This window comes from Nycticebus coucang, chromosome 2, assembly GCF_027406575.1.
Source record: "Nycticebus coucang isolate mNycCou1 chromosome 2, mNycCou1.pri, whole genome shotgun sequence".
In the NCBI taxonomy this organism is placed as follows: Eukaryota; Metazoa; Chordata; class Mammalia; order Primates; family Lorisidae; genus Nycticebus; species Nycticebus coucang.
The window spans coordinates 39803733-39821622 of record NC_069781.1 but is presented as its reverse complement, the minus strand read 5'-3'; the positions used below and the strand labels follow the sequence as shown (position 1 = coordinate 39821622).

The 17890-nt window shown below is 46.6% G+C and overlaps 1 protein-coding gene across 1 annotated transcript in view; it reads left to right on the top strand.

Moving 5' to 3' along the window:
• Positions 1–13580: 13580 nt before the first annotated feature.
• ANP32B (acidic nuclear phosphoprotein 32 family member B) overlaps positions 13581–17890 on the top strand; it is a 43985-nt gene continuing 39675 nt past the window's right edge. The window contains exon 1 of the mRNA XM_053568004.1: positions 13581–13986. Within this exon, the coding sequence (XP_053423979.1) occupies positions 13933–13986 (54 nt within the window). The 5' untranslated portion in view covers positions 13581–13932. The remainder of the gene's footprint in view (positions 13987–17890) is intronic.

Below are 17890 nucleotides of genomic sequence, written 5' to 3'. Positions count from 1 at the left end.
ATCCCAGCTACTCGGGAGGCTGAGGCAAGAAGATCACTTGAACCCAAGAGTTTGAGGTTGCTGTGAGGTACGATGCCATGGCAATCTATGGAGGGTGACAAAGTGAGACTCTGTCTCAAAAATAAATAAATAAACAAACAAATTTGGTGAGTGTAGATATTTTCTCTTAAATCAGTCACTCTTCCCAGAAATGAATCCTCCAATCTTCTACCTCTGGAGATTATCCACTAGCAACTGGAGCTAGGTAGGAAAGGGGGAGTTGGAAAGGTATTATTTTAAATTTAGACTTCCACTTAATTTCCTCCATTTTATTTTTCCTTTAGTGTCCTTCGTCCTGCCTTCGTTGCTTTTTTGTTTGAGACAGAGTCTCACTCTGTTGCCAGGGCCTAGAGTGCAGTAGCATCATCATAGCTCACTGCAGTCTCTAACTCCTGGGCTCACGCTATCCTCCTGCCTCAGCCTCCCAAAATGCTAGGATTATAGCCAAAAGCCACTCATAACACATTGCCTTCTTTAGTATATTTCCTTATCTTTTTGTGCTACTCTTTGCGCAAATTTTCTCAACTCTATCTGTAAATCCTTTTAGGAACTTGGGAAGGGATGGAGATAAGCATATTATTTCAATTTGTCCTGACCAAGCAGAAATCCTGATACCATTCTACATCTAGGCTGATAGGACTTTTTTTTTTTTTAGAGACAGAGTCTCACTTTATGGCCCTCTGTAGAGTGCGGTGGCCTCACACAGCTCCAGCAACCTCCAACTCCTGGGCTTAAGCGATTCTCTTGCCTCAGCCTCCCGAGTAGCTGGGACTACAGGCGCCCGCCACAACGCCCGGCTATTTTTTTTGGTTGCAGTTTGGCCGGGGCCGGGTTTGAACCCGTCACCCTCGGTATATGGGGCCGGCGCCTTACTGACTGAGCCACAGGCGCCGCCCACTGATAGGACTTCTTTGGGAAAAAGAGAGAGAGGAAATGGGCCTGGGGGATTATATGAGGAGTAGCATAGGACAAGTGGTGGCACTATGATTTCCACTTCCGCATCCAAAGCCACCTTCATCTGGGCCTAGTGTCCTTGAGTTCAGTGCCCCTCTGAGCCCCTTTCTCCAGAGAGTAAACTTCCACTCCCATTTTCTAAACTTGCCCAGAGATTCTGGTAAGACTATAGATAAAAAAAATAAATGAACAAAGCCAGGTGTGGTGGCTCACACCTGTAATCCTAGCACTCTGGGAGGCTGAGGCAGGTAGATTGCCTGAGCTTACAGGTTGAGACCAACCTGAGCAAGAGCGAGATCCCCATCTCTAAAAAATAGCCAGGTATTGTGGCAGGCATCTGTTGTCCCAGCTATTTGGGAGGCTGAGACAAGAGAATCGCTTAAGCCCAAGATTTTGAGGTTGCTGCGAGCAATGATGCCACAGCATTCTACCAAGGGCAACAAAGTGAGACTCTGTCTCAAAATAAATAAATGAACAAACAAACAAACAGATAAGGAGGTTCAGAAATAGACTTAAGAATATGTAAGGATTTAGTATGTGACAAAGGTCACATTTCATGTTTGTTGGAGGAAAACATGGTTATTTAATAAATGGCATAGGGCCAACTAGCTAACCATCAAAAATAAAGAAAATGAGATCTTTACCTCAAACTATACATAAAAATTCTAGTCCAACTAGATGAAACATTTCACATAAAAAAATGACATCAGGGGGCGGCACCTGTGGCTCAGTGAGTAGGGCGCCGGCCCCATATGCCAAGGGTGGCGGGTTCAAACCCAGCCCCGGCCAAACTGCAACAAAAAAATAGCCGGGCGTTGTGGTGGGCGCCTGTAGTCCCAGGTACTCGGGAGGCTGAGGCACGAGAATCGCCTAAGCCCAGGAGTTGGAGGTTGCTGTGAGCTGTGTGAGGCCACGGCACTCTACCGAGGGCAATAAAGTGAAACTCTGTCTCTACAAAAAAAAAAAAAATAGTAAAAAAATGATATCAGGAATACCAGAAGAAAATACAGGTGGGGCGGCACCTGTGGCTCAGTGAGTAGGACGCCGGCCCCATATACCAAGGTTGGCGGGTTCAAACCCGGCCCCAGCCAAACTGCAACCAAAAAAATAGCCGGGCGTTGTGGCGGGCACCTGTAGTCCCAGCTGCTCAGGAGGCTGAGGCAAGAGAATCGCTTAAGCTCAGGAGTTGGAGGTTGCTGTGAGCTGTGTGAGGCTACGGCACTCTACAGAGGGCCGTAAAGTGAGACTCTGTCTCTACAAAAAAGAAAAAAAAAAGAAAATACAGGTGAATACTTAATATGCTTTGGGAGTAAGGAAGACCTTTGTAAGAATGACAAGAGAGCAATAACCATAAAGATTGGTTTGACTCTAAATAAAAATTTAAATTTTTCTTCATTTCCCCCGAATGTGTGTGTGTATATATATGTATATACACACAAAGAGAGAAAGAGAGATCTCTTTTTTTTTTTTTTTTTTTGTGGTTTTTGGCCGGGGCTGGGTTTGAACCATCCACCTCCGGCACATGGGACCGGCGCCCTACTCCTTGAGCCACAGGCGCCACCCAGATCTCTTTCATGTAAACAAAATTTAAAAAGCAAATAACTGAGAAAAATAACTTTAATGTATGTGTATATCAGACTAAGGATTAATATTCTTAATATATACAGAGTACTTATTAATAAATAAGTTTGAAATACCAACAATACATGAACAGGCAACTTAAAAAAAAAGAAATATGGGCGGCTCCTGTGCTCGGTGGGTAGGGTGCCGGGCCCATATACCGAAGGTGGTCGGTTCAAACCCAGCCCTGGCCAAACTGTAAGAAAAAAATAGCTGGGTGTTCTGGTGGGCACCTGTAGTCCCAGCTACTCAGGAGGCTGAGGCAAGAGAATCACCTAAGCCCAGGAGTTGGAGGCTACTGTGAGCTGTGACGCTACGGCACTCTACCAAAGGTGACAAAATGAGACTCTGTCTCAAAAAAAAAAAAAGAAATTCAAATGGCTTAAAAATATCTGACAAAGTATTTAGCCCTATTTGTTATACAAAGCAGTACAAGTTAAAATAACCAAATGGAATATCATTGTCAACTTACTTAATTAACAAAGTTTTTTTATTTTTTACAGTTTTAATGAGATATAATTCACATACCATAAAGTTCATCTGTCTAAAGTGCTTTTTAGAGTATTCATAAGTTGTGTAATAATCATTACTACCAAATTTGAGAGTACTTTGTTACCCTAATAAGAAACCTCCTACTCATCTGCAGTCACTGCCTGTCACCCCCACCCCATAGCAATCACTGATCTACTACCTGTCTCTATGGATTTGCCTAATTTGGACATTTCATATCAGTGAAATCATATGACATGTGGCCTTTTGTGTCTGATTTACTTAGCAGTATATTTTCCAAGTTCACCTATTTATAGCATATATAAGTATTTCATTTCTTTTTATGGCCAAGTTATTTTCCATTGTATAGCTATATTAGTTTTCTCTTTGCTGCTATAACAAATTACCACGAATTGAGTAGTTTAAAACAACACAAATTTATTACAGTTCTGTAGCTCGAAATCTGCAACAGGTATCATTGGGCTAACATGTAAGTGTTGACAGAGCTGTGTTCCTTTTTGGAGGCTTCAAGGAGATTCTCCAGTTTCTTTTTTTTCTTTCCCCCCACCCTCCCACCCCCACTGCAGGACTTTTATTGGCATGAGGGAAACACCTAATCCTAAGTCTGGTCACTGAAATGTACACAAAAGGGTCAGAAGTGAACAGGAGCCATCCCCTCGGTCTTTACCGCCTGATTTGTTCCTCGGCCATGGAGAGGGCATTCTCAGCAGCCACCCTCTGATTCTCAGCAGCCACTCTCTGGCTCTCAGCAGCACCTCTCTGGCTCTTTGCAGCCACTCTCTCATGTTGTTCTGCTTCCAGCAGCTTCCTTAATTCATTTATTTCTTGTGATTCTCCAGTTTCTATCAGCCATCCACATTCCTGTTTATAGTCCCCTTCCTCTGTCTTCAGAGTCAGCACGTGGGTCCTTTCCCCATCAAATCCCTATGACCTTTTTTTGTAGTTTAATCTTTAATCTCCCTTTTTCTTCCTCTTTTGCCTCCCTCTTCCACTTTTAAGGGACCCTTGTGATTACATTGGTTTATGAGGATAATCCAGGGTAATCTTCCCATCTGAAGATCCTTAATCAAGTCTGCAAAGTCCCCCTGGGGGATCATTTTTCTACCTACTCTATGGATTTATCACATTTTGTTTATGGATTCATCAGTTGATAAATGTGGGTTATTTCTACTCTGGGGCTATGATAAATAATGCTGCTATAAACATTCCTGTACACATTTCTATGTAGCTTTCTGTTTTCAGTTCGTAATATGCTGGATCATACGGTAGCAATGTATTTAAATTAAAGTGTACAATTTAGTGATTTTTCAGCATATTACCAAAGTTGTGCAACCAAACTATCACTTCAATCTAATTCCAAAATGTTTTCATCACCCCCAAAAGAAATTAGCAGTCACTCTCCATTCTCTGCCACCACCAAACTCTGGTAAGTACAAATCTGCTCTGTGTCTTTATTTGCCTATTCTGGACATTTGACATAAATGGAGCCATATGTTGTGCAGACTTCATGTCTGGCTTCCTCTAGTTTGCGTGTTATTAAGGTTTACCCATGCTGGTGCATGTATAAGTACTTTATTCCTTTTCACAACCAAATAATATTCCCTTGTATGGGCTGGACCACATTTTGTTTATTCAGTCATCAGTTGATGGACATGTGGGTTTTTTTTTTTTTTCCATTTTGTGGCTATTATTAATGCTGCCATGAACATTCATGTACAAATTTTGTTTGGATATCTCTTTTCACATTCGTGGGTATATGTCTATAATTGGTGGCTCATATGTAATTCTACCTCTACCTTTTTAGGGAATTGATAAACTGTTTTCCAGAGCAGTTAGACCACTTTACATTCCCACAAGCAACGCACAAAGGCCTGAGGGGGAACCGCATTATGGTTCTGATTTGCATTTTTGTAATGATTAAGGATGTTGAACATTTTTTCCTGTGCTTATTGGTCCTTAGTATATCTTCTTTGGAGAAATGTCTATTCAAATCCTTTGCCCATTTTAAATTGGGTTGCCTATTTATTAATTTATTATTGAGTTGCAATAGTTCTTTATAAATGTAAGTCCCTAATCAGATATATAATTTACAAATATTTCCTCCCATCTCATGCACTGTCTTTTTTTAGAGACAGAGTCTCGTTTTGTTGCCTTTGGTAGAATACATGGTGTCACAGCTCACAGCAATGTCCAGCTCTTGGGCTTAGGTGATTCTCCTGCCTCAGCCTCCCAAGTAGCTGGGACTACACGCACCCACCAAAACGCCCGGCTATTTCTCATGCACTATCTTTTTCACTTTCTTGCTAGAGTCATTTGAAACACAGAAGTTTCATAAACTTTCATAAAGTTTGATTAATCTTTTTTTTTTTTTTTTGAGACAGAGCCTCAAGCTGTCACCTTGGATGGAGTGCTGTGGCATCACAACTCACAGCAACGTTCAACTCCTGGGCTCAGGTGAATCTCCTGCCTCTGCCTCCCAAGTAGCTGGGACTACAGGTGCCTGCCACAATGCCTGGCTATTTTTTGGTTGCAGCCGTCATTGTTGTTTGGCGGGCCCGGGCTAGATTCAAACTCACCGGCTCAGGTGTATTTGGCTGGCGCCTTAGCCACTTGAGCCACAGGCACCGAGCCTAATCTACCTTTCATTTGTTATGCTTTTAATTAGTGTCCTGTAGTCACTCCTGTATTTTTTTTTTTTCAAAATCTTTTAGCTTTCACTCTTATATCGAGGTCTACAACTCATTGAGTCAATTTTTCGAAATGGTGTGCGTTAGGGGGTCCCACTTCATTCTCTGGCATGTAGATAGCCAATTGTTCCACACTTCATTTATTGAAAAGACTATACCCCCGGGTGGCGCCTGTGGCTCAGTCGGTAAGGCGCTGGCCCCATATACCGAGGGTGGCGGGTTCAAACCCGGCCTCGGCTGAACTGCAACCAAAAAATAGCTGGGCGCTGTGGTGGGCGTCTGTAGTCCCAGCTACTCAGGAGGCTGAGGCAAGAGAATCGCTTAAGCCCAGGAGTTGGAGGTTGCTGTGAGCTGTGTGAGGCCACGGCACTCTACCGAAGGCCATAAAGTGAGACTCTGTCTCTACAAAAAAATAAAAATAAAAAAAAGACTATACCCCCATTGGATTGTCTTGAATGAAACTAATTGACAAAGATTTTTCAAAGATGTCTGATGACAGTTTAGGCAAGGGTAAGGAGAATTCTTGTATAATGATAATGACAGTATAAAAAGTACTACAGCCTTTGAAGGGCAATTTGACCATCCAAGTACAAGTTTGAAATACGTATGCCCTCCACAGGAACTGTACTTCTAGGAATTTATTCCAAGGAGCTAACTGTATGCAAAGATGTTATGTGTAACGATAAATAAGTGAAAGTAATCTAAATGTCTATCCAGTGGAGATGCAGTAAGTGAATTACACTCATCCATACAAAATAGGATGCATCCTTTAAAAATGATGTAGTTCTGTATTTATTGACTTCAAGCAATCTCTGTGACCTATTGCTAGTTGAAAAATAAAAGTACATTACAAAGCAACATTTATAGTAAAGTTTCATTTACAAGAATTATGTATCAAATAAAAGAAAAAGAAAACAAAAAAAAGAAAAGAGAAAAAAAGCGATTCTCTTGCCTCAGCCTCCTGAGTAGCTGGGACTACAGACGCCCGCCACAGCGCCACATATGTATCATACATATGTATCTACATTCATAGAGATGGAGCTTGGAAGCTTGGAAAATATTCAGCAAAAAAGTCATCCTTCCAGGTAATGGGATTTTGGCTGTCTTTTATTTTTTTCTTTACACTTTTTTGCATTGCATGAGTTTGCTACATGAATATGTATTGTTTTTAGACTCAGAAAAAGATATTTTCATTTTATAGAAGAATATCCTCAAGGGACATATATTGTAGATTATTCAATTCAATGGCATAGAATATGTCCATAATACATTGTTAACTGAAAACAGGTTACATTATCATCCCACTTTTGAAAATTTAAAAAATTGTATCATATATTATACCTTTTTTCCCTTCTATTTCTGAAATAATATCTCTTATATACAAAAAAATAATATCTCTTATATTTGATAAGAATATTTCATGTAGTGTCCCTTCACCTCCCAGAAAGCTGTTATTAATGAGATGATAGTGCTATCTGAGACTAAAGGAACTGCCTCAAGCATAGACACCCAAATGAGAACAGGGCTTAGTCCTTAAAAAAAAAAGCCTTGGGGGCGGCGCTTGTGGCTCAGTGAGTAGGGCGCCGGCCCCATATGCCGAGGGTGGTGGGTTCAAGCCCAGCCCCTTCCAAACTGCAACAAAAAATAGCCGGGCGTTATGGCGGGTGCCTGTAGTCCCAGCTGCTTGGGAGGCTGAGGCAAGAGAATCGTGTAAGCCCAAGAGTTAGAGGTTGCTGTGAGCCGTGTGACGCCACGGCACTCTACCCGAGGGCGGTACAGTGAGACTCTGTCTCTACAAAAAAAAAAGCCTTGGACATAAATTTTAATTTTTTTTCTTTTTGTTTAAGTATTGTTTAGGTTTCCAGATTTTCTATACTACATCCTTGGATAATAAACATAAAAAGAAACCAGGGGCCTGGCTGCCCTGATTTTCAAGGAAAAAGTAGAATGTGAGGGTAATTGGGAATTCTGGCCTTTACCAACCTAAGAGGCTTGCAAATCAGGGACCACAGAAGCCAGGCAGGGGTCCTCAAACTTTTTAAACAGGAGGCCAGTTCACTGTCCCTCAGACCATTAGAGGGCCAAACTATAGTTTATTTATTTATTTATTTTTTTTTTGTAGAGACAGAGTCTCACCTCCAGCTCCTGGGCTTACGGATTCTCTTGCCTCAGCCTCTTGAGCAGCTGGGACTACAGGCCCCCGCCACAACGTCCGGTTATTTTGCTTTTGTTGCAGTTTGGCTGGGGCTGAGTTTGAACCCTCCACCCTCTGTATAAGGGGCCAGTGCCCCACTCAGAGAGCCACAGGCGCCGCCCAGGACTACAGTTGGGAGGCGCCTGTGGCTCAGTCGGTAGGGCGCCGGCCCCATATGCCGAAGGTGGCGGGTTCAAACCCGGCCCCGGCCAAACTGCAACCAAAAAATAGCCGGGCGTCGTGGCGGGCGCCTGTAGTCCCAGCTACTCGGGAGGCTGAGGCAAGAGAATCGCTTAAGCCCAGGAGTTGGAGGTTGCTGTGAGCTGTGTGATGCCACGGCACTCTACCGAGGGCCATAAAGTGAGACTGTCTCTACAAAAAAAAAAACTATGAACAAATGCAATCACACCATCTCATGTGGCCCGCGGGCCATAGTTTGATGACCCCCGGGAGGGAGGACTAAACTGCTCCAGGCCCACGGAAGGGCTCTGGGCTGGGCAGGAGCAGGTAAAGGGAACTGGAGAACAGATGGCAGGGCTCAGACAGCAGGAGCTGGACTCTTGGATCAGTCTTAGTTCTGTGTAGACAAGGGAATCCCTGTGAGGTAGAAAAGGGTCCAGATGGTGGTGATACTGGCTAACTATGAAGAAGGGCACTCAGATATTTTCCAATTTAGCTCAGGAGCATTTTCCAAGTTCCTCAAGAGAGAGCAAAAACTGTATGAAACAGAAAATGAGTCTGACCATTTAAAAGTCAAAAACATATTTGTCTGGGGTGATCCCTGCCTACCTCAGCCAAAGGGGGGAGGGTAACTATAGGAAACAAAGGACATGGAGGAGGGGTAGAGGATTAATGGCCACAGCAGAAGGTTACTAGCTCTGGAAGAGGCCAGTGAGATCTAGGATCCTGCTCAGGGAGGAACTCAGGCCTGCAGTGACTGTGGCTGGGGCAGAGTGGACAGTGCTGAGCACTGTACCAGGTAGGAGCTTCACCCACTTAATCATGTCTCACACAGCAGCCTGAGGCCTTAAGAGGTTATGTGGTTTATGCTAAAGCATGCAGCCAGTAAGTGATGGAATGGGATTCCCTTCACCATGGAGTCCTTCAGTAACAAGGGAAACCACTGAATAAAGTTATACATGTATAGAGCTATCATACAAGTAGGTGGGAAAACCAAATTTCTTAAACATTTAAAAAATATGTAAATAAAACAAAAAGAAGGAAAAAGGAAAAAACATACATAACACCCCCCCCAAAAAATTGTATAGTATAGAAAAAAGCTACAAGAATATGTAACTTAATGCTGGTTATACCTCAATGGAGGAAACTTAATTTTATAATTTCTTAAAATATTTCCTGAAAAATAAGCATTTAAATCTTTTTAAAATAAAAAATATTTTTTTAGGGGGTGGCGCCTGTGGCTCAGTGGGTAGGGAGCTGGCCCCACATACTTGCAGGTTCAGGTTTGAACCCGGCCCTGGCCAAACTGCAACAAGAAAATAGCTGGGCGTTGTAGGCACCTGTAGGCCCAGTTACTCGGGAGGCGGAGGCAAGAGAATCGCCTAAGCCCAGGAGTTGGAGGTTGCTGTGAGCTGTGACACCACAGCACTCTACCGAGGATGATAAAGTGAGACTCTGTCTCTTAAAAAAAAATTTTCTTTCTCAGAAGCAGTTGTGGGGGCGGCGCCTGTGGCTCAAGGAGTAGGGCGCCGGTCCCATATGCCGGAGGTGGTGGGTTCAAACCCAGCCCCGGCCCAAAAAAAAAAAACAAGATTTTATCCAGAAGCAGTTGTGGACTAGTGGATCAAAGTATTGAGAATGAATTACAGAAAATGACAGAGAAATCGAGCTTATTAACTATGAGTTTCAGCAAACTCACTTAACTTTGCTGAGTCTGTTTCCCAAATACTAAAAAAGGTGGATTATAGTCCTGTCCCAGGAAGCTGTTGCCAGGATTAACTGAGAGGCAATGTACACAAAAGTCCCAAGCACAGTTCTTGGCATGGGATGGTGCTTAATAAATATTAGCACTCTTGGTAGTCACAGCTGTCCCTTGTAGGCTTAGCAACTACAGCTGGTTTATAGAGCAGAAAGGAACCTGGTTCCCTTGGCAGGGGACCCTTAAAGGACCTGGAGCTGCCTGCACACCTAACACTTTCCGCTTCTCTGCATTTACCATGTGGAGACTCCTAAGATCTCATTCCTTAACCCATTTTCACCTATTTGCCTTACCCTATCAACTGCCTCAATAATCTCAGCTGTCTAGATGGCATTTTTTAGGACATGTGACATTATTTTCAACATAATACACATTTACAAGGCATGTCCTATATTCTAAATATGGTTCCAAGTTCCCTCTTTACATTCTTATCATCCAGAAATATTTGTATGAGTTCACAGTCTAGTTAAAGCATTAGATCCTTCAACAACTACCATTTGTTGCCAACTGCTATAACAGAGGAACACACACTATGCTGTGGAAACTCGGGGGAGATTTGTTCTTTTTTTTTTGTAGAGACAGAGTCTCACTTTATAGCCTTGGTAGAGTGCCGTGGCCTCACACAGCTCACAGCAACCTCCAACTCCTGGGCTTAAGTGATTCTCTTGCCTCAGCCTTCCGAGTAGCTGGGACTACAGGCGCCCGCCACAACGCCCGGCTATTTTTTGGTTGCAGTTCAGCCGGGGCCGGGTTTGAACCGGCCACTCTCGGTATATGGGGCCGGCGCCTTACCAACTGAGCCACAGGCGCCACCCCCAAGGGAGATTTGTTCTTACCAGTATACACACATGTATACAGAAGATGATGGGAAGAATGGAAGTATTTAGTATCTAAAGAGTAATGATTTCCTCACTCTATATTATGCATCAGTTTCATATACTATCTTTACTAAAGAGAAAATGTGCCCATCTGCTAAACTGGTTTCAAAGCCAGTTAAACCAATGCCTTAATGTGGCTGTTCCCTCTAGTCTTCAGATTTATAAAAGTATCCACAGCCACAAAGTTTGTAGAAAGCTCAGATCATCTGATGACTTGACAAATAACATGCTGTTGCTGAGGCTTTGAGGTGAGGAGCTGGTCCAAGGAGTCACAAACTAGCTCAGTGTCTCAGACATTTTAGAGCTTAAAATGAACTACATACCCATTCTGATTAACAGGCAGTGTGAATATTCAAAGGGGTGCCAAACCTTGGGAGTATGTGATATTTTTATTACTTATTGGTCAAATATTAACTTAAATGGAAGTAAAAAGAAATTCACCCATAGTTCAGTCTTCCTAACAAACTAAGCTGTTTTTACTTTTCCTTATTCCCTTCTAGCCCTTGTTCAAATCCATAATAACTGTGGGTTGGATATAATTACATATTCTACATCTTTTTTCACACAGAGATGCTTACACAGAATATTGGTAAGCGCAGCAATATTCAAAACCTGGACCTTATGACAACAGTCCCTTCAGCCCTGTAGACTGACAGTCCCGTAGAAGATGTTGACAGGGTAGTGAGACACACCCTGTTCTGCCTGTGTTATTTATGCCTCTGGCAGTAAAGCCCCTGACAAAGAAGCATGTCACTGGAACACATGCTCTTTGTTCACAGAGGTGCATGCCAGCACCGGCTGCATAAGAAGGGACAGTGCCCTGTCTGTGGTCTCTCCTTTGGCTCTTTCACTTTCTTTTTATTTGCTGCACATAGTGGCTGTGTTCATTAATCATTTTGTAGTTTAACTATAAAACATTCATTTATCTGTGAGCTCTGTATCATGGTGAAAAAAGTCCTTCACACTGTCCAGTTGGCCATGAAAAGAGGGCAGGATTTCACCCTGGTCCGTCCTAAGGATCAATAACACTTCTTCCGCGAGCCACCAGGTTACCACTTTCTCCAGCACAGACCCATACATTTAAAGTTCCTTCAGCGTCTCCTCTCTTCAAGATGACACCTACATTTTGTTTGGTATTATAAACCATCTGTAACTGTTTCCAACCTACTATTCCAAAGCAGTCCCCCATGCTGTCTCCACTCCAGCCAGACTGATGATACAGCAGAAAAGAGGACAGGTTTGGGAGTCAGACCATTTTTTTTTTTTTTTTTTGAGTCAGACCATTTGGGTCTAAACTCTAGTTCCACCTCTGGTTGGCCTTGCAGTTGAAGGTTCTGAGTCAGTTCCTCATCTGTAAAATGAGTAAATTATCACTCACTTCACAAGACCGTCTGAGCATTAAATGAGAATATCATGCTGGGTAACTGCTTGTTAGTCCACAGAACAGTAAAAGCCTTCTTGTAGTGACCTCAGAACATCTCACTTCGATTTTCCTGGTCATAAAGATTTCTGCTAAGTCTACAACAGAGGTCAAAAACCTACATACTAGGAAGTTTTTGCCTTTTTCTATAATCCTTCTAAAACTTTCACTTTCAAATGTTAATTCATTCAGTATTTTAAGAACTTATATGATTGGCTTTAAAATAAGTTTGGGCTGTTTGCCACCAAAACTTAGGTAAAATGGGAAGGGGGAGGGCTTTCTTAACTTCTATAAAACTTTAGGTAGGTTTTCGCACAGAATTTTAAGTTTTTCTCTAAAAATTGTTCTCTGCTCCCTCCCCCCTTCTACGGAATAAAATTGTGCTTAACTTTTGGTGCCTCTTGACTACACTAGAAATAAAACGCTATCTGATTTGACACATCATGCATTTACTTACTTTAAAGCCCAATATAACTTTACTCCCAGGTGGTCTGCCAAGCACTCACCCTAATCTGGTGCTCTAACCCCTGGGACTCTTGAGCCAGACCATTACAAAGGCTGCCTGCCAGGCTTCAGAAAACGAGCCCATCAAGAATTTACACACCTCACGGGGGGCCCTAAGAAATAAATGAGATAAAAAGCCTACGAGAAAACTCCGAGGCCCTATTAGAAATGTTAATAGTCTCCTTTGCTAGTTCACGTTAAAATGTTAGAAAACCGAGGGCGATTCCCCCAACCGGGGAGGACGCTAGGCTGCTCCGTGGTTTAGGCAGGGGCCAGGGCGGCCCTATGCCCCCGCAAGCCGCCCCGCACAGCCCTGGAAAGCTGACTCCACCCGGCGCCACGCGGTACCACTCGGGCCGGCAGCGACTCAGTCTCGAGAAGGGTCCTCGGCAGCACTTCGGACACCGCTCTGCCAAGGAGACAGAGGGGTTCGGTATGCTCGCCCCAGACTGGGTGGGAGGCAAACAGCGAACCTCAAAGCCTGTTCAGTCTGGGCTTCTCTCTGCTCGCGCGCCTCCGCGGGCGTCGGGCCGGCCCCGGTGAGCCTCAGCGAACGCACTCGGCCTCGGGGAGCCTCCAAAGGCGGACTGGATGGCCTCCCACTAACCCTCCCCCGCGAACGTCCCAGAGCCAGCCAGGGACCTGCCGCCGGGAGCGGCAGGGTGGACCCGGGGGTCTCGCCCGTGACGGGCGCGTAAGCCCCCGAGGACTGTCTTACATCAGCCGCCCCACGTGCAGCAAGAGGGCGGAGGAAGTCGCTCCACTCCCCCGGGCTGCGCCTTTCCCCCAGCCTCCGCCCCTCCCGCCGCGCGCCTCCCCGCCCCGTCCTTGGTGCAGCCGGGGCAGCTGAGCCGAGCGGCGACGCGCGGGGCCGAGTGGAGCCGAGCAGCCGCCGCGCCGCGTCGCGTCGCCGGTTTAAGCGCAGTGCGGGGCCGCGGCCGGTGGCGGCGGTAGTGAGACCAGCGCTGCGCTCCAGCCCCCTTTTCCTTCCATGGTTTCTCTCCGCTCCCGCGAGTAACTTGGCTCCGGAGGCTCCGCTTGTCTGCCCGTACGCCGTACGAGACCGCGCCGCCGGCCTCTGCCGCGAGTAGACCACTTCCGACGGCCCTCGCTGCGCAGGCTGGGACGCCTCTCCCCCCTCCGCCCCCGCCGCGGAAAGTTAAGTTTGAAGGGGGGAAGAGGAGAACATGGACATGAAGAAGAGGATCCACCTGGAGCTGAGGAACAGGACCCCGGAAGCGGTAAGCAGAGCCCTCGTCGGGCGTCCTCTCCCCGATGACTTGCATGTAATGGTGTCCACCTGCGGAGCTCGGGCCGCGGGTTCGCCGGCTCCGGCGCGGGGACGGGCGCAGCTCGCGGGCTTGGACGGGGAAGGCGGGCGGACGCGAAGAGGGGAGCGAGCGCGCGGGGATTAACTCTTTGCCGCCCGCAGGGCCCCGCGGCCGCCCAGGGAAGGCAGAGAGTGAGGGAAAGCAAACTTTGAGCTCATCGCTCGCCGGGGTTTATTCCCGGGAGCGCGTCTGCGAGTGGCCGGCGGCGAGGGAGGGAGGCGGGGGTTGTGTAACGCTGGGAGCCATGTTTGCAGCCTCCGGGATGCGCGACCGGGCGGAGGTTGGGCCTGCCGAGGAGCTGCGCGGCGAGCCCCGCCTGGGCCCGCCGCCGGCCAGGCCAAGCTAAGCTCCGCGCGTCCCGGGCCGGCCGGGGAAGGGGGACGGGCGGGGCGGGGGTTTCCCGGGCCGGGCCTCGCAGTAGGCGCCGGCTGGGCCGACGGCAGGGGCCGTGAGGCGAGGAGACACTTGATTCCTTTGAAGTGGGCGAGAAGCCCCCTTCGGGCGCCTGGGGGCCTGGGCGGGCGCGGCCTGGCGCGCGGAGCGGGGGAGGGGCGGGCCCAGGCGGTGGAGGGGGCGCTGCCGCCACCCCTCCCGAGGCCAACTTTGAAGAAAGGACGCGGTTCCCGCCATTTTTCAAGCCTAAAAATAAAACTTTGTTCGCTATTTGCTTCACTGCCCTTTCGCTCTCGGCCTCCCCAGACCGGTCCCGGTCTACCCGAGCCAACCGTTGTAGCGGTGGCTTCGCCCTCCCCTGGCGCCGCCGCTGCGGAGCCCGGGGGCCCCTGCCCCGGGAGGCTGGCCCCTCGGTGTGGGCGGGTGGCGGCGCCTCACGCCAGCCGGGCGCGCCACAGGCCTGCGCAGCGCCATGTTGGCGGGTGCCTGTCTCCCTCCGCTGGGTGAGCCGGCCCGCGGGATCTGCCCACCAGCCCGCCCGCCCTCCTGCCCGCCCTCTGCGCGGGCTGCCAGCCGCCCGTTCCGGGTTGAGCCCTCAGTCTTGTTATTCGCCGGCGACCGGCTCGCACTGGCCGGACCCGTGCGCTGCGGCCGCCGCCGACGCACTGCCGAATCCCCCCCTCTTAAAAGGGCCTCGGCAGGCGGCCGCCTCCGCCCCAGGCCGGTGGCGCAGGGCTGTGCGGCCTCTGCCCCCGCACGTGCTCGAGCGAGGCCTGGCGCCGCCGACCGCGCGCCCTCCGGGCTGCGGAGCCCGAGACCGGCCCTCGCGCGGCGGCTGCGTGTGCCTGGGGCGGGCCTGAAGGAATCGGCTCTTCCATCTCTCCTCGAGTTAGCGCGGCTTCCCGCCGCCGCGCGGAGAGGGGCCGCGCAGCTGCCGGCCTCCCTCCGCGGTGAGTGGCTTTCTCCACCCGGGAGGGCCCTGCGCCCCGAGGTCCGGGCACCCAAGTCGCCGTGGTGAACAAGTTGCAAACTTGTAGGGATTTGGCAACCAGGCTTTACCTGGCCTGCTCGGTTTTGTGTTCTCGCTCCCTAGTCCTTGAGGTCAGCAGTAGGGAGGGACCGGCCGGGCTCCACCGCCCGGCGGCCATGTGCCCTGAAGGACCCGAGAGCGCGCGCGACTCGACCTTTCCAGGTTGGGGCTCCACCGGTGTGCGCTCCTTCCATCACCGTCCGTCAGACATTTTGTGGCTGCCACGTGCTAGCGCGTTGAATGGTTAAACCTCTTCACCGTATAAAACTTGCACTCTGTTTTCACCTGGAGGAGTTGACAGTTCCAGACTGTTCGGTTGCCTCATAGTTGCAGATCAGTAGAACATGGTGCCGCTCAATTTAGCCAAGTTTCTCGTAAGGAAAATACACATGTGGGTCTTTGAGATCCTTTGAAATCTAGACTTTGAATTCTTGAGGATGTGGCCAAATTAAAGGTCTACTAAAATACTTCACAGAAGTGTTTTGCTCTCTTGAAAATGAAGCTGGCCCACAGTACCCAGCATACGGTGTTTTCATACATGATTATAGTATATTGCTTTAAAGATAACGTGTGTATGTGCAGTTGTTGACTTAGGCTTTAGTCCTCTTGCCAAAGACAGGCCAGGGCTGGATGACTGATTAAAATTAAAGACTTTTTTTTTAGTATTGTCCACATTTCAGGTGCACAAAAGTGACAAGTGGGGAGTGGGTACTGCGTTGAACAGCACTGGCTTAAAGATCCAATGGTTTATTAAATAAATATTTGACTACCCAACAGTATGCCAGGGCTTGGGAAATCAGTGAACAAAACAGAGCATCCCCTTCCCTCCTGAAGCCTTAGAATCTGTTGAGGTGGCGCTAGTGCCTGTTACACTTGGGAGACTGTCAGGGGAGTCAGCCAAGATAGGCACTCTAACGGGAATGAGACCAGTGGGAGTTAGGTGCTTCACTGGGAGAATAAACTGAAGGCTTTATCAAGAAAAAGTACTATAGATTAGGAAGGAAAGTTGCGCTCTATTTTGGCTTTTTTAGTTTGTTTAGAGATAAGATATGTTGCACAGGCTGGAGTGCAGTGGCTGTTTACAGGTGCCACCATAGTACTATTCAAAAAAGAGAAGTTAAAAGTGTTTTGCACAAAGTCATCATCCTTAAGGCAGATGAATAGTTCCAAGATGACTCCTTTAACAAGGAAATCAAACTAAGCTAGTCACATGGCATTTTACGTATGATGTGCTAGAACATACCATACACACCACAGAAATTTGTGGTATTGTCAGCTGTTACACTGTAGGCTTGGCCTCTGGGATCCTGCATTTCTCCTATTGAAGGTACTGTACTGTTAGTATGGACAGCATTCTCTGAAATGTACAAGTGTATCAGTTAACCTTAATAATTTTAAAGTCAGGTAAGATCTCAGAGTGTTTGCAGAGGGTGAAGTGAGTAGGGGTTTAATTGTAAATGAGTTTTGTTTAAGACCAGATGGGCTTTTATTGTGTGTATTACTTTGTTTTTGTTTTATTTAGGGATTTAAAGATGATTCTCGTAACACTTATTTACCTTCTTACCTTCTTTGGCTAGAGTACATGAGCCAAAGATAGTAGGCTCAATTCACCTTTTACTGTATCTTCGTTTCTTAGGAACACAGGTATGCTCGTTTACTTAAAGAGGTAGGAGAGGGCTTGAAAAGAAATACAAGAAATTTCGTTTTTTCCAAGTCCAAAACAGCTCTTACATCACAGTGTGTTCTTGTAATGGAAAAAAATGGTCCAAGATGGCATTTATTTAAAATAGTCTTCATAAAGAATGGAGGTTACAATTTAAAAACATTGATAGGCAAGAAAATATTTCTAAGGATAGGAAATAGTTAAATATTGTCATTTCAGCTGGGGATAAATTGTACAGTGCTAGGACATAACAGTATACACCATAGTAAATGGAGGTTTTGTCTGTGAGACAAGAAGTCACTGGCATGTAGTAGTGAAATATAATCCAAATTTAGTTGTCTTTTTAAAGTGGAAAAGAAAAGCTGTTTTTCCTTATGAGGTTCTCATTCTTCCATAACACTAACTAAACATGCTGCCCTGTTGTGAACACCTTATTAACTGCATCTGGGGACAGCCTTCATATTAACAGTTTTGAGTTTTTCATTCACAGTTAGAAAGCCAGGCAATTCTTGCTGTGTGGGTCACAGTCTATGTCCCTGTGAAACACTACTGTGTTATATATGCTGAACTATAGCATTTAAGAGTAGTATTTCCTAAGTCCCAGTTTATTGGGGGGGGGAGGTGGATTTAGATTTTCTTTAGCATATATCTTCCTTTTTTGTTCAACATCCCTACCATCTCTATTGTTGGTTCTGCTATGATGTAATTTTGAGCTTAATCTGTTATAG